Consider the following 21,991-nt stretch of genomic DNA (forward strand, 5'->3'; position numbering starts at 1 on the left):
AGCAATTCTGAAAATATGTATACACATGTATACCATGTAAAATGTTAATAGTTACGATGTCTGGTGAAAAGCATATGGGAATTTTTGTACTATACTTGCAACTTTTCTGTAAATCTGAAGTTATGTTAAAATAATTAAAAGTTAAAAGAAACATTTACTGAGTTATTCTTTAAATCCCCCTTTATCACAGGCGGGCTGGTTGTGAGAAGTAGAACAAAGAAAAGGGGATGACGTGTTTAGCCTCAAATACCAGTGCAAGGAGAAACACTCAGAAGGTGAGCCCCGAGAGCTGCAGGATCACTGTATTCTGAGAAACTGACTGCCAGGTGAAAAGCTGAATCATAACCGGCCGAAGAAAACAGCACAAAGAATTTCTTTATGGGTCTTGGGAAAGAAAGTTAACCGAGACCCAATCAGTTCCTGCTGGAACGTGATACACTGTTCCAGGGCCCTCAAATCCTGAGTCAGAGTATACTCTGCACACTTGTATGAAAGTCACACAGGGCCATTATTTTTAAATGAATATTTATTGCAGATTTGTAAAATATAAGAAAAACCAAAGCCAAACTACCAATCAATTGGAGCTATGAAATAATTTCGAAACAATGTACTCAGATGCCTAGAATAACGTCATAAAGAATAAAGGGAAAAGATGTACATTAATTCAGTACACAGCAGATCACCAGCACAGACCAGGAATTCCACCCCGTCCTCAGGCACTTTGTAACCCAATCTGAGGGGAGTTGTGTTTGGAATTACAACCACAGCAACAATCCAGTGATCCCTATCAGGGTGAGAATCACTCATGGAGGGAAGCCACCCTCAGTCTGAAACGTAAGAAAAGTTTCACAGAAAAACTCAGCTTCTGAAACAGTTGTTTATGACTGAAAAGGAAAGTTTCCAAAGTAGCAAAAAATGCCTGGTCAGCGTGGCTCAGCGATTGAGCATTGACCTATGATCTAGGAGATCGCAGTGCGATTCCGGATCAGGGCACATGCCGGGTTTGCAGGCTCAAACCCCAGTAGGGGGCGCAGGAGGCAGCCGATCAATGACTCTCATCATTGATGTTTCTCCCTCCCTCTCCCTTCCTTTCTCTGAAATCAATAAAGACATATTAAAAATAATAATAATGACAAAGTAGCTCAAAATGCACTCTGAGCTTCAATCATTCCGTAACTCTGGGGAAAAGCTGCGAGAGGAATGTCACAGAAAGGGGAAAGTGCTGAAAGCGTATCTGGCCAGAGACTCAGATTACACATGAAGTTAGGAAATGGGAAACAAGGCGGCAGGCTCACAGCAGACGCCAGGCCCCCGGCGTTTCACATGACAGGTGTTCCGGAGCTTGTACCTTTCTCAGTAGACAAGTGGGAGCCCTTGGAAGGTCTTAAACAAAGAGTGCCAAATACACGATGCATAAAATAAATGTAAATGCGGAATATAATTATGCGAATTCTTATGGGAAACAAATGACAGATCTCTTTAAAAAGGTGAGTACAAACTCATTTTAAGTTAGAAATATGGGCTAAAGGAGATTTAGTCCTATAGCATTATCATCACTATCACCCTTGATTAGCTTCATTTTTATAAGTGAAAATGGGCTAGAGGTCAGACAAGGGAGGCACAGATATTACCTTGGAGGATTTATAATAACAAAGCGCTGATAGCAAATCTTGACATTCCTATTCATTTGGGAAGCAATGAAAAGCTTTAACAAAATTATGTTGGATTGCATTGGTCTGCATGGACCAATTTGGACACGGGTCTGCAGACTCTGACCTTGAGAAATGTCAATACCATCCATGACACCTTATCGGCTACAGAAGTAAGCTTACTATTATTCAGTTAACAGAAGATATTCACCAGAAACAAAATCGGGGCCACTCTCAATGAATAACCCTCAGAACGAAAGCTGTTTAATGGATAAGAGGTCGTGTGTGCAGTGGTTGGACTGACTGGAGGAGCTATTCATTCCTTCTACTCCACCTTAATGTTTAGATCAGGGAAGACAAACATTATTAGAATTTGCTCAAACACAGGTAAAGGACTCCAGAGGTGACCTACTGAAATTTCACTATGAAGTGATATGGATACTACAGTTGAGAACCTGTGCTGTCACCTACAGCTGATAGGACATGCCTAAACTCAAGGGCTAACTGGAAACCAGAAGCAGCCCCTCCACGGCTCCTCCCTCCCCTCGTCCCCTCATCATCACATTTCTGTGCCATGCATTCTTCTACACACTTCATGTACAGCAACTCACTGAATCCTAGAACCACCCTATTAGGTCAGTCCTATTACCACTTAGCCCTTCCTTGTGGCCTGTAGACAGGCACAAAGCAGTTAACTGGCCTCCCCAGATCACACAGCGCTCAGCACCAGAGCTGGAGGCAGAGCCCGGCAGGCAGCTCGCGAAGCTGCGGTCTTAACTGCTTCACCTACTACCTCTCCGTGCCTGTTACACATCTGAAGCCTGTATGTTCATTTTTAATGCATTAGGGTGGAGTGGAGGTCATGCCTTCTAACACCTATGTGTGCAATACACCTGAGATAATTAAGGGGAGACCATTATTTTTGGAAAGCATAAAGTCATTTCCTGGTGAAGAATTTCCTAAACTGATAGTATTCGGCATCCACGGAAAATAAGAATACACGCTAGGAATCCTTTTCGTTTGAAATAAACGTGTTTTAGCCTTGGAAAAACTTTGTAAAACTACGCAAGCTAGGCATTCATGGAACAAGAGACCATCAAAATTCCTCAATGCTAGTCTATGAAATTAAATATAAACAAACGATACAGACTTTCTTTCTAAGACTCAAACACTGTCAACAAATCAAAGTAAGATGCTAAAGGAAAAAATATGGTTGAGGGGAGAAAACAGAAAACAAAAGCAGGATGCCATTATTCAGCTCTACACTTAGAGCTATCAATCTTTTCTTCCATGAACACTAAATTGAAGAGAAAAAGAAAAATAGAGATCAGTCTTCATAACCAGAGGCTAGAAGAAACTCCAAACCTGAAAACCTGAGCTGCCAGTTTGAAGCCTCTGTAACTCTCCGAAGGGCCACATGCACTTTATGCCCTGGCTTTTTCTCGGTTTTTAATCATTTTGCTCTATGGCGTCTAGATAAGCACTGACGGAGTGGTGCGGCCCAGGCGCTTGCTATTCAGAAGCAAAAGTGACAGCCATGCTTTAATCTCTAAATCTCTCCAAATAATTCATCTTTTCCATAACGCTGGTGCTCAGTAGGAGTAACACCACTACAGAACCTTGAGGGCAAAGAGAGAAAGAAAAAAACAAAAACGCTAGAGCTTTAGGCTTCTTGGTGCTTCAACTTTTTCTTCTTCATTCTTAAGTAGACTCTTTCTGAACCAAAATATGCTTTTTGCCAGCAATTACGTATTTTTATGCACGGAGGAGAAACAAAATGTTAAGTCACTTGCACTTTTACACTGGTAGTAATGTGACTAGAGGAATGGTCATTTATTCGAAAAATGGTTATCATGTGACTACTATGTGTCAACACAGTTTTAGGCACCAAAAATTTGATAATCCTGAATAAGTCAGAAAATGCTGCTGCTCGGTTGGGCTTTCACTCCAGAGGGAAAGAAAATCAAACCAATGAAGGGGGATCACGTTCACGTGCTAAGTGCTACAATGGAAATAGGTAGCAGACTATAAAAGAGAACAGCTGGCAGTGGGCACACACTTGAGCAGAGTGCCAAGGGGTCTCTCTGACTAGGCAGCACTGAATTGACCCCTGAAACAGGAGAAGCAGTGAGGGGAGGGTTTCCCTGCACAGTGAACAGCAATGGCAGAGGTCCAGAAGAGGCAGAAGAGAATGTAGAGCGTTGCAGAAACAGACAGGAAACCAGTGCGGCCAGGCACGATGTGGCAAAGGGAGGAAGAATGGGAGATGAAAGTCAGATGGCATGAAAAGGCCTTTTAGGTCACAATAAGGAATAGGGCTATATTCTGGAACGGGAAGCTGCTAAACGTACTTGAACAATGGAAGTACATGACCTGATTTACGTTCTTAATGAACACGGAGTCCATTTCTGGAAAATGGTTTGGAGGGAGGGAGGGCAGATACCAGCGGACAAATAAGGGGGTTGTAACAGCCCAAGAAGGACATGATGGTGCTGGGGCCAGAATTATATTAGGGGAGGTGAAGAGTAGTCTACTGATTCATAACCCATTTTGAGTTTGAAATAACAGACCCTGCCAAAATACTGGAGAGAAGAAATGGAGATAATCAACGAATGCCTTGCCAGGAGATTATTTCCAATGAAATAATCTTTGTGTGCTGCATAGCCAAAGTACAAAAGTTCAATTTCATATTACTTAAAAAAGAATGTTCCAAAACGAGAAAACATCCCTAATTAAATTGCACATACAGAGAATGCACCAGCTTGTTTTTAAAAATAAATTTTAACAAAAAAATCTATAGTTAATTTGTAAAAGATAAAAGGAAACATTAACTTAGTTACAAGTTTAAAGCATTAATTCAGTCTTCAAGCCATTAAGAAAAAAACACCATATTTCAAGGAAATAGTAAAACTGGGCAGTCTATAAATAGCATAAACACAATTGTCAAGAAATAAATAATCCTATTTTCATCCTGCAGGGTGCTTATGATATTGGACAGCTTCAGGACGAAAGTCTATTTCAAATCCCCTATTTCATCTTTTTATAATGGTTTGAAGGGTAGGCCTAAAATCTCCTACTGTTTAGAAGAAACATTCCAGAAAACCTGTAAATTTATTTGCAAGTGCATTAAATGCTTTATTATCCTATTATTTAATATCTGCTATAGTCAATTCACAGATCATTCAGGCACTTTCTCCTTCCTTCTGATCAGTCAACATAAGGGTTAAACTGATAAGGAGTAACAGAAGGTGAGAAAAATCTCTGTAAAATTGATTATTGGTTAGGCTGAATTAATAAAGACATTAAAAACCAATTGCTGAAAGAAACAAAAACATCTAAATTCAAAAGAGAAAAATGTTCCCCTTTCTAGTGTCACCTGGCCAAAGTGCTACAATAACAATTATAGCACAATTCAGATATAAAACTCTGCTTGATGCTAAACTCCTCCATTTTTCAAGTGAAAATCAGCATAATATCAACTATCGTGCAGTTTTTATCAGGATTATAATTAATGTATGTAAAGTATCTAAAGCAATATCTTACATACAGTACATGCTCACTACAGGATTGCTACTGTTCTCAGAAAAATCTAATGAAGTAGTTAATCCCAACAGAATTCTGCTTAGGGAAATAATTTTTTTGGAAATAAAGTATTTACACTGAAATAATCCCTTAAATGCACAAGGATCCGGATTAACACTTTAAAGTGAGTTTGTCACCCTATTGTTGCTTTGATGGAGTAATGTGCTGGATTACACCACCCAGGGAACTAACACACCAGCTCCTGAGCCTCTGAATGCCCACCATCAATTGGCCTATGGAGCTTAATCTCTCTTAAATTCTCTGTTCCAGGAAGACAGAGCTCATATTTTCCTGCCTCTATTTCTAAAATTAGTTCAAATATTTGTCCCCTGAGCATGAGGCTTGTGCTGTATTCATTTTTGGATTCCTGAAGCCTACCTAGCACACACCTGACACACGGAGCTGGGTAGATAAATGCCTACAGGGACTCCACACAGATAATTCCTCAAACACAGAATAGGCTGAAAACACACACACACACACACACACACACACACACAGTTACCATCAGAACACAATGAACTACCCAATATCACTTAGTATGCTGATAGAATACACACTGAAAACTTGTCAGTCCTTCCTATTTGTTCACATTTACTATATTATCTCCCCAGTTAGGGTGTCTATCCCTAAGGGAAGGGGCCGAGTTTCACCATTTCTTTGGAATAACTCTTACATCCTGAAATAGAGTTGGCTGGCCCTATGGTAGACATCAGTGAATTCTGTTAAGAATTCACTCAGCATTCCAAACCAGTGGTAAATCCCTGCTGTAGCTCATGAAATATTATCTGTGCCTGGAAGCATTTATAAATCATAAAAATTATATTTTTCTACTACAAGATCAAATCTAACATCTTAAGGGGAAAAAATATCAAAATTTAAACCTAATTGTTTTGATAATGAAAGACAGTTTTATCAGTTAACAAAATCTAAAATGAGCAGAAAAGATACCTTCCAGCAGTTTTTTCTCTGAAGAGAGTTTAGACGCAGCAGAAGGAGCCTGGTATAGAAAGTCACAGAGGAACGGGCACTGGGGGGACTCCTGACTTGGTCCACCTTCAAAATGAACTTCATGTTGAGGAAAATCTAGGAAAATCACAGAAATAATGCATTTGAAATCTAAAATGTAAACAATTTTCCCTTTGCTTATGAATATGTGAGTTTTGAGCTTGAAGAAAAACTACTTCAAATATATCACAGAATAATACACAGGGATATTTATTTTACTTTGCATAAAAGTTGCAAAATAAGCACTTAAGTTGTGTTTATTATTCATATATGAAAATCGGATTTGATTTTGGGGAAAATGATAATGTAGGATTAAGTGTTTTAATCTTCTATTTGTAAGATTATGGAAACATAAAAGCTTTATTTCCCAAACTTTTTCTTAAAATAAAACGTAGTTTTACGGATCTTCCATCTTTTTGGTAATTACATTTTTCTTCATTCTGATGGCTTTTCTTATTTGAGAAATGAACAGATTTGTGCTTCTATCTGTTTAGGGATATAGCAGAAGAAACCAGGCTAATGAAGGGACTAACCTGAGAACTTGTTGTGGTAGAGAAATTCCATCTGCAGAGTCTGCCCAGCCTTCTTGGCCAGCAGGTAGGGGGTGCTGTGCACGGGGTCTCCAGTTGCACACATGACGTCTGCTCCACTGAACAGCAAAGCCATTGTTTCCAGAACATCCGATTTCACCACAGCAGCACACAGGGCCTGGTGATTGAAAGGAAATATATCTGTTAAGGAAGACAACACTATTCTAGCTATTAAAATGAGTGACCATCTGTCCATTTATGATATGAAGTTTGCATTCCTTTTTAACGAAGAACTATTAGGATGCCCTGGATTAAGCAATAGGCACAAAAGGCTTGCTCTGTATGAATTTAAATTATAACCTAAGGCCTCCAAGTCTCAAGTCATTGTTTTGTTGCTATTATGTTCCAAACCTTCTAATCTAGTATATTTGCTTTGGAAGACATTTCTTATGCTTACATAACTATGATAATGACTGGTGCTCAGAAAATTCAAAATATTTCAGATGTAATATGAAGTATCCACTGAATGTTTTGCCATATGAGTGTTGTACAAATGCATGTATGTGTGTAAGTAGGTATGTACGTTATATATTTTCTGGCCTTACAGGAATCTGTATACTCTTTCAATTATTGTTGTGCTGTGGTAATTTCAAAGATGAGTCCAAATTCAAAAGCTTTCCTTTTGGGGGAGGGATAATGTGGGGAGCAGGAACAGTAAGCAGACATAACAAACTATTAAGACATGTTATACACCACCATGTACAAACAGAATTACTGGAATCTGATTTCTTTTTTCCTTGAAGTAATAAGCTGCCTTTACATCTCTTCCCATCCTCTCTCCTTGCTTTACTTTACTGGCTTCCCATTTACTTCCAAACTTTCTGATGTTGCACCCTGATTCCATCTGACTTTAGCCTCAGGTTCACCATTTACCTCCTCCCTGACGGCGTATCTGGATGCATCACTAGTTAATCTGCCCCCCGTAATGCAACTTCAGGATAATCATTCATTAACCATCCCAATGGGCAGCTCAGAGTGTGCAGCCAAGGAGCCCCTCCAGTAGACCCCTTTGTATATATATTCAGAAGTGGGATGGCGATATCATACGATTACCATATTTTTAGTTTTTTGAGGAATATTTATACTGTTTTCCAATGTGGCTGAACTAACCGGTATTCCCACCAGCAGTGCACAGGGGTTCCCTTTTCTCCACAGCCTCATCAACACTTGTCATTTCTTGTCTTCTTGAACACAGCCATTCTGACAGGTGTGAGATATCTTATTGTGGTTCTGATTTGCATTTCCCTAATGATTAGTGATGTTGAACATCTTTTCATATTTCTGTTGGTCGATTTGATGTCTTCTTTGGAAAAATGTCTATTTAGATTCTTTGACCATTGTTTAAGCAGATTTTTTATAAATTGAGTTGTATGTGTTCTTTGTGTATTGTGGATATTATCCCTTACACAGTGCATGGTTTGCAAATACAACCTACTATTTATATACTTATTTATTATGAACCTCTAGCCACAGAATTAGATTAATTATAACCCTCGGTTTATGATACCCTGTCGTCATTATTCCAAACATGTCTGGTATAATTGGTCAGTTATTTTAATAATACATTTACTACTCATGAAACTACCACCGAAAACAAAACTAAATGTCTTAATAATAACCTATGTAAATATACGTTCCCCACTCCCATCCCATCTCTCTGAGGTTTCCGACCTTAGGTGCCCATCCTGAATCTTGAATTTATTGTGCCACTGCTTTAAAATCAATGAGTGGCCTCACTTTACAAATACCAAAACTGCACAAAGAAGAAAAACTTAGTTAATGGGAACTAAACCCATAGAAAAGACATGTAAATCAATTGTATAAATCTGATAATGTCTAGCGAAGTATGGAAAAGGTCTTCATTTATTTTCCAAAATGTTCAGCATAATGCTACTTACCCGGGAATCCTTATCTAATAAGTACTGCCGTTAAAATCATACTAAAGAACTGAGAAACATTCTCTGAGCATAAAAACTACAGGGATATAAAAGTATATGTTTTAAATATCTATGCATAGAAGAGCCTCCTGACACACAAGACATGGAACCAGCAATTTAAAAAAAGAGAATGGAGCAGGCTGCTTAACAAATCCTTTGTCAAAGGGGTGAAGACCAAGGGGGAGCATAAAATGGTCACAAAAAGACCTGGAATCACTCAGCCAAAGGCAAAAATGCCAGTTCACATCAACCGCACTAAGCAAACAATTGTTGTAACAATAGACTGAGAACATGATGTTAATTCTGGTGACAACAAGTCAGCAATGTATGAGCTGAAGTTATATCCCGTACCCTACCCCTAAAATAGGGAAAGTCATCAAAATTTTAAGAACAATGGGATTTACCTAAATTAGCTGGAATCTCGTGGAGGAAGAGTTTACCTGCTACTGATGACAAAGCCTTAAGCGAAAACAATGGGAAACCACTGACATAGTCTCCCAAAAGGAAATAAAATAAGATTAAGCAATCATTTTATCAAATAGTAAAGGATTTTTTACTTCTTTCTAAGACCCTTGGCACATATTTTAAAAGATATTAAAATCCACGTCTGTTGTTATGTTTTATTGGATACCTTATTCAGCTCTTCCTTGGTGAGAGAGGCCAAAAGGGTTTTCCTGAATCTTCCTTCTTTGTACTTCTGAGTAATGAAGGTTTTTCTCTTTTCTACTGGCGCATCCATGTGTAATTCTTCATCTTTTTGAAGGTTACCAGCCCAAAAGTCATTTGCTCTTTTGTTTCCAATGACAATAAAAAGCTGAATTATCAAAAAATTATAAAGCACATCAGTTCCTAAAATGTACTTAAATCTGCAGAAAACTGACTCCCATTATACATTAAAGCATAACTTAGTATAAAATATGCAAAAACACAAGAAAGATCCAACTCTTTCAGGAAGATAGAGTGTGAAAGCAGATACTGTTTCTATTTTAAATATAGTCTAGCTGCTCTTAATAACAGTAAAAGATTAGTGAGGAGAGAAACTGCAAGCCACAAAAATTGCAGCCAAAGCGTGATTATTTTTTGACGCTCACATTGAGACAGATTCATTTAAAATGGCTGAGTAGGTGGACTAATGTGGTTGGTGCTAATGCCAAGCAGAAAATGGAATTGGGAGACAGTAAGCTTGACATGATCGCAGTTAATGACACAGCATGGCCAAGATAAAGAATGGTAAATTTTGCCCAATGTTTTCATCACTTTTCTACTATTTAATCCATACAGAGTTAAAAAAAAAAAAAGTAAATTCTGCCTTAATGACAAAGCTGTCAAGCCTTTGAAAGTAGTTATTACTATTAAAGCTCCTTGTACTTTTTTATTTTTTAAATAACTATCTCACTTAGGAAACATTTTAAAAGTTAAAGTAGAAAGTTGCTACTATCAAAGAGACTATTATGTGGTGAACAGTTTACCAAGGAGCTCCTAAGTAAGCTCCTAACCTGCACCTCTCCTCCCACACTTCTGCCACCACCACAGTTAAACCTGACTCACCTCAATCAGTTCATTCGTCCAAATGCTTGCATCCATTTTTAGACTTCTAACCTTGGAGTCTTTTGGTCCTAAAGATCTATGGTGTCCTGAAGTCAAAACACAGTTGCATTTCTATTTTAATTCATATATAAACGTATTTTACCTTTTTATAAACGTGTATGTGTGTGCATGGATGTGTGTGATTATGTATTTTTTCAACTTAAAATACACTGATATCTAATTTCCAACCTGGAGCAGTGATGGCATTTATACAGAAATTATAACCAACCACAATGAAGTTAATGGGATTCCCTTCATCACCATCATGTACTGGCATAAAACTATACTCTTAAAAAAGTGTGTAGGGATGTATATGTATACGTGTGCATGTAGTGTATGTATGTATATACACATCTAATTTTTGCATTGTTTGGTAATTAACTAGAAATCATAGGTTACTGAAAATATTTTATAATAGGTCTGAGTAAATTACATGTACGTAAAAACAGATATTATCCCTTTAATCTTAAAAAACAAACTAGCTACAACTCTAATAAATGTGTACTTAAAAATCTTCAGTGGATCCTTTATTTTACTACTTTATGCCTGGAAGAGAGTAACAGCCCAGCATTCTATTATTATCAATTCAATTATTCTGTATAAATCAACATTCAGTCATTAGTGGCACCCAGGCATGTGTCAGATGCTTTATTTCTCAGCTCTTGAGAAAGAAAAAAGGTATACAAGACATTATCCTTGATCGTAAGGACCTGCCTTAAGAGCATGAAAGAGTTCCTCTCCATATACCATAAAAGGTTCCTTTCCTTTTGTCTTTTGAGATGGAAACTACCCAGAACACAAAGCCCTAGAATTCCCAGGGCAGGAATTTGCACAGGTTTGCATTTATAAAGACTCCCTAAAGGCAAGAGGGTCAGACTTAGAATCTCCGAGGAAGAACTGGACAGGATGCTAGAGTAGCCTAGACAAGAAATGACAGAATCTGAGTTGAGGCAACAGAAACAGTGGAAGGCAGATTTAGAAATACTGCAAAGATGAAACTGATGGGACTTGGTGGCCTTTAAGGAGAAGGGAAGGGTCAAGAGGGTCTCTCAGGTTTTAAGCTTTAGGGTAAGGTGGGCATTATTGCTTCTGGCCAAGATTTGGAATATAGGAGAACGTGTAGTTTTATGTAATGAGCGGGGGGCACCAGTGAGAGCTCCACTTCCAACAGGTTATTTTTGAGGGATCTTGGGCAAATCCAAGCAGAGGTTCTAGTAGGTAGATATGAATATGGTTTCTGAAAGAGTCATCTGCATTAAGATGAGAGTTGAATTCAAATTATAAATATCATCCCTCAGGAACATCAAAGTGGAAGAGAGCAGAGCATGCAACCCAAGGGAACACACGTATTTTAGGGGCAGGCAGAGTAGCCTGAGAGATGAGCGGAGCAGGGAGAGCACACCCAGAGGAGAAGGTCTCCTGGAGGTGGGGAGAGGACGGGAGGTCGTAAAGCGACAGGTTGATCACGAGTGTTAAATATTGTGAAAACTGACCACACGGAAACGGAGAGGCAAACTACACTGGTAAAGGTGGTGAAAATATTTTTACTGGTGCTGGAGAGAAAAAAAGGCTGATTACAGATGCTGCAGAAAAACTAGGACGTTCATGAAGGAAACCTGTGCAGATTACTGCTCTTGAAAGTATTGGTCTATTAGAGGAAAATGGAGCAAAGAATGATGCACAGAAGGGCCTGGTTAAGTTCTCAGAAAGGCGGTGTTACCAGGACAGACTAAGGCTGGTGTATATACTGAAACAGAAGACACCGTAGCTGAGTAATTACACAGAGAGTAAGAAGAAAGGACGGGAGCCTTAGCAGGAAGAACGGCCTCGGACAGCAGGAAGGCTACCTCTTCCTGAGACTGGAAGGCGACAGGGCAGGCCGAATGCAAAGTATAGGGGGTTAATCGATGCTTTCTGTCGTCACTCTTGATGTTAATCAGCCCCTTGGGGAACCCTATCGTGACGAGGAATGTGGCGGCATGAAGCTTTAGAGAAGTACTGAGGGTTGAAGCAACTGTTCTTGTCTTGGCCCCAGCTGGCTCAGGTGCTCCCCCGTGTCCCTCAGTGAAACCTGTACCATACTCTTGACCTTATCGCCCCCTATTGTAATTTTTTGATACGTTACTGCAGGAAATGCCATGTCTCACACATCTTTTTAATTCCCAGGAACAATACCGGTACCTGGTAGAGCAAAAAAATGAAGTTAAGTTTTCCCTAAGCTGGGGTCCACTCCCTCCACTCACTTGGACAACTGTCTGAGCTCCTAATACACCGAGCTGCCAGAGAGTCTGTAAGGTGTAAGGTCACACAGGAAGACCAGCCACAGCGCTGGCTACTTTCATAAACTTCAATGGGCCTGGAAAATAGTTCTGTATAAAAATTCTCACTATACGGGGTACCAGATCTGGTGGATCAAGTTGAGATCTCAGATCCACCTTGATGTGAAAAATAGGATTTACAGCCCAGCCGGCGTGGCTCAGCAGTTGAGCGTCGACCTAGGATCCAGGAGGTGGAGGTTCGATTCCCGGTCAGGGCACATGCCCGGGTTGCGGGCTCAATCCCCAGTCGGGGGCCTGCAGGAAGCAGCCGATCAATGACGCTCTCATCATTGATGTTTCCATCTCTCTCTCCCTCTGAAATCAATAAAGATATATTTTTAAAAAAACAGGACTTACAAAATATGACTGAAGAAAAAAGGACAAGTCATACAAAGAGAAAGCGTTTTCAGAGTACATTCTGAAACACACTCACCTAAAATCTAAAAATGTCGACATTGCCTTTTTAAAATCCATACATGGACCAGGAGGCACAAAAAAATGATTACATGCTTAAAAATCAATTTTTATATCTAAGTCATGCACACAAGAAGTTTAGAATTACATTTCTGAAATTGATTTAAATGTAATAAGCTTTCTCTGCTTTTATTTTCCACAACCATTAGCTGGGACACATCATATATGACAATAAAGAGCTTTTGGTGCCAATCTGCCACCAAACAGTGATGAGCATAACTTATCACTAATTACCTGCACACTTCTTACAGATGACAACACAGAGATTGATGGATGCCCAGTCAGGATCCCGGGCTTTACAGTCTGCGCAGCTCCTGTTGGACTCATTGAACCAAATCTTCTCAGCTACTTCGTAATCAGAGAGAGTTTCTGCTATCGACTGCTGCACAGCTTCAATCCACTCTTGTTTCTCCTTTTCAGACTCGGCTACGAAGCTGAAACAATTACCGTTTTCACATTATCGATCTCCCTTGTAAAGGCCAATTCAGCCGTATGTTCACTTTGCATATTCATTTCACTCACAAATTAAACAGCAGCTGAAAAATATGCCTTCCAGGCTGTTGGAGAGTCTTTTCTGCTAAAAATCACCTAATTTAGAGATCTATTTTTTCCCCTTTAACTTTTCACATTGCTTATGACTTTGTTTACATATCTTGAAGCAAAACTAATATACATCTTTCTGACCAGGATATAAAAATTGCATTGTTAGGTCAAAAGCTTAAAGGAGAGGCCCTGCTTCCCAAGCAGTGTTTATGGAATAGTCAGCGGGAGACTGGCAGGGTTTCGGAACTACAGGATTATTTCGCCAAGAAAGAATGCCATGATAGTCTGAAACTAAACTACCAAAAACACCTGCCGGAAATTTTAATTTTTTTAGTACTAAAAATAGATTCTTTTTTTAATTAGAAGGACGTACAGATGGCTTTAAGAGACTGAGAAATCAGAAAGTTTTAGTGATTACTATTCTAACCGAATTCTAACTCATTTTTTAGCCATGTTTTGATTTACTCTAAGTCTTAGCGTCTATTGGGTGCCTGAGTGAAAGAATAAAAAATTAAACATTAGTTTCATAAACATCTTTAACAAATAGCTACTGAGTACCTCTAATGTGCCTGGAAATGTGCTACAGTGCTCCACACTCAGCCAACGACCCTCAGAATAATGCTTCCCCTTAAAATTTTCTGCTCTGAAGATGAAAATGCTTTGAAATATAATAAAAATAACAGATGACTAACATATCCTAAACAATCTGTAAGAAAACTGAGTGGCCTACATGAATATTTGTTGAAGTTCTTTACTTATGGTTCCATCATCACTATAATATTTATAAATTTCTTAGCGGTTCTGTTTCTACACAGAGATTGGTCACAGCCAATATGGTAGAATGGAAAACAGATATTCGGTCTTTTCTGGTCCCTGGCTCCCGGTACCCAGCTCCCACACCATTGGAATGATAAAAGTGTCTTTTAGATGCTAATAAGATACCTTGTGGCTGGGAGTCTGGACTGGAGCTGGATATCAGAGACACCAAGGTGTGATTAGAGAGCTGGAACTTTCAACCAGCCCCACCCGCTGACCTCTGGGAAGGGGGAGGGGCTGGCAGCTGAGTTAATCACCAACAGCCAAGGATTTAATCAGTCATGCCTATGGAATAAAACCCCATAAAAATAACAACAGGGTTCCAAGAACTTCCAGGAAGGTGAGCGAATTATGGTGCTGGGAGGGTGGTACACTCAGAGAGGGCACAGAAGCTCTGTACCACCAATCCCTGTACCTTCCCCTATGCAGCTTGCCCACCTGGCCTTTCCTGAGCTACATTCTTTATAATAAATTGGTAATAATAATTAAACTGTTTCTCTGAGTTCTGTAAACAATACCAGCAGTTTATCAAACCTGAGGGAGAAGGAGTCATGGGAACCCCAATTTGCAGTCAGTGTGCATAAAAGTGTGGGTGTCTGGGGGCCCAATCCTTGCAACTGGTATCTGGAAGACAGTCTTGTGGGACTAAGCCAGGAAGCCTGTAGGGTCAGATGCTCACTCTGGTAGGGCAGAATATAAATGAATTGTAGGACACCCAACTGGTGTCCAGAGAGTTGGAGAATTGGTTGGCATGAGAAAAACCCCACAGATTTGGTGTCAGAAGTGTTGTTAGTAAAAACAGCTCAGCCAATGTTTACATTTTCAGTTGAAGCACGAATCTGCATATGTGAAAATAAAGCTTATTATTCTTTATGTGTCTTTTTTTGTTGTTAAAATTTGAGCCAGTAAGACACATACTGACAGGTAAATTAAGTGCTACGCTTGGTAGTATTTTTTAAATTGCTAAGTAATTGTTAGTCCTTAAAGGCCTCTGACAATTGCCTCTGACCTTTATACTACTCTGTGGTATGTTGATTATTTGCGACAAATGAATTAACGTCGCTGAACTCAAGGGATACTGACTTATGCCTCCTCTGTGTGCTAAACCTATACAGTCATTATAGATTATTCTGACACATATTAAGAGCATATATTAAGTTTTCTGTTTCACTGTGGTAATGAACAATTACTAGAATACCATAATACAAGATATATAATAAAGCTAAAACATTTGATAAGTAAGTGCTAGAAGATCCATAATTTCAGCATCATTTTAAGCTGGAGTTCCTTTTAGAAAATCATTACAGACCATTTATAATTAGGGACTGATCTTAAAAGAGAAACTGTACTTGATTAGGCTAAAAGAAGGTAAGTAACAACACAACTAAAAGACGATGCAATATTCCCTTTTTATTTTATTCCTTCAAAATGTAAAGTAAGTTTTCATATATTTGTTGATAACAAAAACGAACACTCATGAATCCTACTAAGAAACAGAGGTATCAAGAAAAGAAACAACTCGCCGGGCCAGCATGGCTCGGCGGTTGAGCATCAACCTAGGATCCAGGAGATCTAGGTTTAATTCCTGGTCAGGACACATGCCTGGGACGCGTGCTTGATTCCCAGTGGGGGGCATGCAGGAGGCAGCCGATCAATGACTCTCATCATTGATCTCTCTCTCTCTCTCTCTCCCCCCCCCTTCCTTCCTCTCTCTGAAATCAATAAAGATATAAGAAACTAAATAGTATGAAAAGTAAAAACATTTTATTAAATGTCCCACAAGAAATAAAGTCGCCACTAGCCATGTAAAAAGCGGCCCCCCAAAGCTCTCCTGTAGTAGCACAGACACAACGTTTAAACACGGCTTACCTAAAACTCCTGTAGGGGGTGATTATTTCAAAGGATTGTTTCACAGTCCGGTCCACCTGCTTCACGTTGGCTACATTCATCGGAATTATGGTGATACCAAGTCCACCCTTAAAATCCTAGTTTGAAGAAAAATAGAAAAAATGATACACCAAACTATGAATTTTTTAAAGTACATTCTCTCAAACCCAATACATCCTACTGAATTTGACTACACACATGTATATGGAATTAAACAATTCATTAAAAAATGCATGGAGGAGTCTTCTTATTTTAGGTGGTCACGTTCAATGCAAGACCACAAGGTACCTTTCTAAGCTTGACAGCTGGGCTATTATTAATAACGTATGGGCCTCTTTCACACGAAATATAAGTTGAGTAGGGCACAGATTTTGAGCTACACATGCCTGGCTTTTAAAAGTTGGGCACTTTTTCACCTTTATTACCCTGTGCCCAGCAGCTTTCTAGGTTGGGGAGCCAAAAGACACCACTAGGTTGCTATAATTACTATTTATATAAAAAGAAGGGGAAGTCAAGGCTCAAAAAGATCAAGTTACACAGACAGTGCAGTTGCAAGCGGTAGGAGGCTGAAACCCAGGCCGCCTCTTTGCTCTTCCTTTGTTTTACTCTATGTGTTACCTCTGTTTTGTCACATTGTTTCTCATTTACTCTCAAAGGCCTCGCTTATTTTTCAATTTTATCTCATTTCCAATATTTTATTACATACCTTTCTTCAATCAGATTCTGAAAAAGCTCCTCTAACCGCAATTTTGGTTTGAAAACTGCCTTTTGTTCAACACCTATGGCCACTATGTTTGGTTTGTCTCACCATGATTAGAAATTGTTCAAAAAAACTACACAGTCTGCATTTTAAAAGCATTAAAGGTTGCAGTATACTGTCTAATCATAAGGGCTTGGGAATTTGATTTGTCAAATAAATAATCTCAATATGTTAAAGATGTAATTAATCTGTACCTCAAAAAATGAAATATCTATGTGAACAGATGCAGAATAACTGTGCTCTGAATTCCTAAATTAAATTACGACTGGGAAAAGTAGTCATACTAAAGGCAGGCTGCAAAAAACAGTGATCCACTTTCGATAAGGACACTTTCTGGCAGAGACTGTGAGAGCAACAATTCACAGGCCTTCTTTTGTCTCTCCTGCTGTACAGGTCAAACGTAAAAGCACTGTTTTCCCATTTCTCTTGCAGGTGGGAGGGGCCTTATGTCATAGTTCTGGTCAATAAAACATAAATAATTCCTGGTCTGGGGTAGGAAGGTGGAAGGAAAAGCTCTAGAAAGAGGGAGACGTTCACCGCTTGCCTTTCCATCTTCCTGGGCAATAACATCTGGAAGCATGGAAGCCAGTTTAGAAGGTTAGGCTCCTGAGATGAAAGCCTGAGGACAGATTCCTATACTCTGCGGATGCCGGAGTGGGTTAGAAAACAGAAAGAACCTTGCTCCCTGGTGGTGTCCGCTCTCCTCTGCCTGCACAGAGATTTGCTAAAACAAATATATCCTTACCTACTCAGCTAGCCTTCAGGTGTTTGATGCTAATGCATTCCTGACATAAAATAAGTGAAATAAAATAATGTGATAACAGGTCTTCCCCAGCTTGTAAAGGTATCCAGACTTTCCACCACAAATTGCAGAAAAGTCTCATTTTTCTTAATGTACAAGTTTTAGTTAGAATAAGAAAATGACTCATAAAATCAATCATCAATTAAATATTTTTTTCTGATGAAAGAACAAATGGCTCATTTTGTTAGGAGAAAAAAGACAAAAATTGAAAGTCAACAATATAAAAAGAATGTAGAGGCATGCTAAGTGTTGTAAAATAGTAAGAATGTGGTAGAGTTCTACGTGGTATAGTTAGCCAACTTAACAAAAATTAGTATTTAATGTGACCTCTATGGACAGAAGGGAATCAAACTTTTCCATGGGCCCCATTTCAATGTTTCAGCATATTGGCACAGTGATATACTTACTAATTAAATTAAAAGAAAACTCCCAACTATCCACAGCTACAGTCTTGCTGGATAATGTAACTGTTCAAGAAACCCCCAATGCATGTGATTGGAAACTGAGCTCTTTTATACATGAGGAAATAAAGTAGGGGTAGCAAGATATTTTTAAAACAGACTTCTGATGGCTCAGCTTGATATAGGGGATAACTCTGGAATAAAATCATTAGACGGCATGGCCTTCCAACAAGCCTGAGTAATGAAGCTTTTGACAAGAGCTGGCTGTCAGATTGCTGCAGGTTATATTCTCTGAAGGAAGGTCTGGCCCGTAGGTACCAGGTGTTACTAAGGGCATAGTACACACTCGGGCCATCGGACCAGCAGATGGTAAGACTGACAACCTTTATGGAAACTGATGGGCCTCTTCAAGGCTCCAGCCTGAATAGATGGCCCCTCCTTTCTACAAGCAAGTCATGACATGTCTACATACAAAGCGAAATTTCCGTTAAAAACAAAATGAGTGGAAATCGGCTCAAGGCCCCAGACTTCTTCCAAGCAAGGCAAAGGTGATTTTTCAGTCTGAAAAAAAATTGTAACCCATTTATCAGCCACTTGCTATGGCCACATGGTTGGAGTAATTAGAGTACCCACTGAACTCGCCAGCACAAATGGACTGTAAAATGTACCGCAGAGGAACAAAATAAATGTCAGTGCTCTTGAGAGTTATTAAATAAGAAACAACTGCATTTCTTATTAAAAATATCTATGGTGACATTAAGCCATCTTTTCAGACAGGATTTAGAACATATTTAGAATACATCTCATTCCTCGATGCTCATCAAAGTTACCTGTGCTGATTCTCCCTCCCACCCTGAGATTCTGACTCCATGAATCGAAAGGCAGAGCCTAAGAATCTTCAGTTAAAAAACAAAGCAAAACTGCAACCCTGTGACTCTCACATGTCGCCAATACTGAGAAACACTGAATCAGCAGAACCAGCTGTGGAATCTAGATAGTGTGAGTCCGCGATATTCACTATCAGGATGTAAATGCTTCTCTCCGCCTGCTGTACAGCAAAAGCAGCATGTGATCAGATCACACAAGGATCATTTGAAATCACTGACATGACTAGGTAAAAACAGGCTGGCCAGAGCTCAGTGACACACTGGATTTTATCAGGAACCTCTCTGTCCTGGGTCACTGTCTAGAGGCTCTGTGTCACTATCTGGAGGCTCTGAAAGCATCAGTCTTCCTTAAGCATATGCAGAGCGCTCCATCACCGGTTCGTATCTGTGTGTGCAGTGCTCTGAAGCTGACAAATAGCTCTCATTTGATTTCCTGAGTAATTCTGTGAAGAAGGCAGAGCAGACAGACCCGTTTTTAAAATGGGAAATTTTGTCCTGGCAAAACAGTGCTTATGAAACACTTAGCACGCGCCAGAAAGTGCGTTAAGTGCGGGGTCCGCCCCAAAGCGTAAGACAGGGTGCCCGCCTTGGGGAAGATTTGTAATGAGGTCGGCAGAAGAAAAGAGCACCGAGTCCCACCCAGAAAAAGAGAGAGTTGTGTCATAGGAGGCTTTCCAAAGGCAGAGACGCCTGACTGGACAGATGAGAAAACCCAGACCAGCCTGCTCCGCTATACCTCTCCAGCTTCAGTTCACTCCTGTGTAAAATGGGGATAACAGCAGGACCTATTGCATCACTGTGGGGAGCGTTAAATTCATACATTAAAAGTGTTTAGAAGGATGAACACTGGTCCACAGTAAGTGCTACATAGTCCCAGCTAGCAACTGTTATTACTTTCTACCTCTTAAAGTTTAAAGACAGTTGAACACATTACTATTAAAAAGGTAATTATAAGAAAATACATGTATAAAAACAAGCATGTATACATTTTAAAAATGGGATGTAATGTGAATGTTAAACTTTCAAGAAAATTTAAAATAAATTACCCACTAACTGCAATCTGACTGTCAGCACTATTCTCATTTTGAAAAAAATAGGCACAAGTCAGGAACAAGCCAAACTTCCAACCTTTAAAATGCTATAAATTGGACTAAAAAACAATACCATAAAAACTAAATGGCTAGAATGTTATTCTAGAAAACATAAAGCTAAAACAGACTGTGGAGTAAACAGCATTTTACATTTCATTTGCTGTCAGAGAATGGAGAATCTCAGAAAGCGTGAATCCCACCACTAGTACTGCGATAACAACGGCCATGGTTGGCAGTGTGGCCTGGACTGCAAAGGTGGTAATGGCCAAAAGGCACTGGGAGTCAGACCTCGGGGACAACCTTGGCTGAGCCACTCCCTCGCTATACGACTCCTGGCAAGTTATTTAGTTTATCTAGACCTCAATGTTCTCATTTATGAAAAGACAGCAATATCTACTTTACATAGCATTGTTATGAAAATTGATGAATATAAAATCAAGGGTCTAATACATCCAGACAATCCTTTCATTTGAGGGCTCTAAAGCCAGAATTTGTCTTCAATAAAAATATTTCCATTTTATTTAGAATGACTGAAAGTATTCACACCAATCATTCCATATTAAACATCCAGATTAGAATTAATGGTAAGTATCTACCAAGATACTGAAATGGTTATTTGTACAAATTTGAAGCAACAAAATCTAGTTGAAACTACATTTTAAAACTATGTATAGTGAAAACCGCAAAATAAAACTTTGATTCCTAAACAGAAAAAATAAAGAAGAGTTTATTAACCCCAAATCTACTGAAACCTCAAAGCCTATTTTGGGGAATACTGGATGCCAGGTTTCCATGCCAGGCATTTAAGAACTTGGTGCTCAGACATTTGTTGAAAACAGATGTGGCATTGTATGACATTGGCACCAGGCTTCCTGGGAAACACCAGATGCACAGTTTGGCCAGATACAGAACCCAGAGAATCTGAGGCCATCACCTACATCCTGCTGCTTCTTTCTGCACCACACAACCCATAGCCCTATGAGGTCTATTTAAATTCTATCAGAGTTTCAGTCCCATACCAGACCCCAGGGAACATTTTGCCAGAGGAGTGAGGGGGAATGAGTCTCATTATACTCTGATTTGAGAATGTTTAATCAAGTGAATTTATGTAGCTAAAACCTCAACGCCACAATTATCACTAAATGGACATGCAAACCCACCAAGTAAGATATCTGGCTATGATGAATTCGCTAATATTAACGTGATACTCAAAAATACTCATTAGAAAAAGATGGCAGGCTGGTCTTCAGGACAATATAACAAGTGGAAACCAAAGAAATCTGTCTTAATTCATTGGCAGAAATTCTGTCCAACATCCACATTATTTCAAGATTAAGAAACTTATAAAAATAATTTTTTCCCAGAATACAAAAAAATCTATAGGCTTTGAACTAATACAAAAACAATTACGTAAACAAAAGATTTCTATACAACAAAAATTAACTGCAAAGTGAAAAGTAAGCAATAGCTCAGAAAAGCAGTTGCAGAAAATATGACATGAAAACTAATATTATTGTATGAAGAGCTTAAAGAAATTCTCAGAAAACACAAAAATCCCAATAAATAAGTAAAGAAAATAAAAAGACAATTCATAGAGTAGACAATAATTTTAAAAGAAAAATTTTTTAAAGATAAACTCTCTCATCAAGAACACAGCTG

At 39.1% G+C, this 21,991-nt stretch overlaps 1 protein-coding gene across 3 annotated transcripts in view; it reads right to left on the reverse strand.

Annotated features, from left to right (window-relative positions):
- ARAP2 (ArfGAP with RhoGAP domain, ankyrin repeat and PH domain 2) overlaps positions 1-21,991 on the reverse strand; it is a 136,964-nt gene that overhangs the window by 67,585 nt on the left and 47,388 nt on the right. For all 3 annotated transcript variants that reach the window (XM_081132809.1, XM_081132807.1, XM_081132808.1), the window contains exons 9-14: positions 16,374-16,489; positions 13,380-13,579; positions 10,315-10,400; positions 9,398-9,580; positions 6,773-6,947; positions 6,183-6,317 (exon numbers count right to left, since the gene is read on the reverse strand). In XM_081132809.1, the coding sequence (XP_080988935.1) occupies positions 6,183-6,317; positions 6,773-6,947; positions 9,398-9,580; positions 10,315-10,400; positions 13,380-13,579; positions 16,374-16,489 (895 nt within the window). The remainder of the gene's footprint in view (positions 1-6,182; positions 6,318-6,772; positions 6,948-9,397; positions 9,581-10,314; positions 10,401-13,379; positions 13,580-16,373; positions 16,490-21,991) is intronic.

The sequence above is a fragment of the Miniopterus schreibersii genome (genome assembly GCF_964146895.1).
Source record: "Miniopterus schreibersii genome assembly, chromosome: 1".
Taxonomy (NCBI): domain Eukaryota; kingdom Metazoa; phylum Chordata; class Mammalia; order Chiroptera; family Miniopteridae; genus Miniopterus; species Miniopterus schreibersii.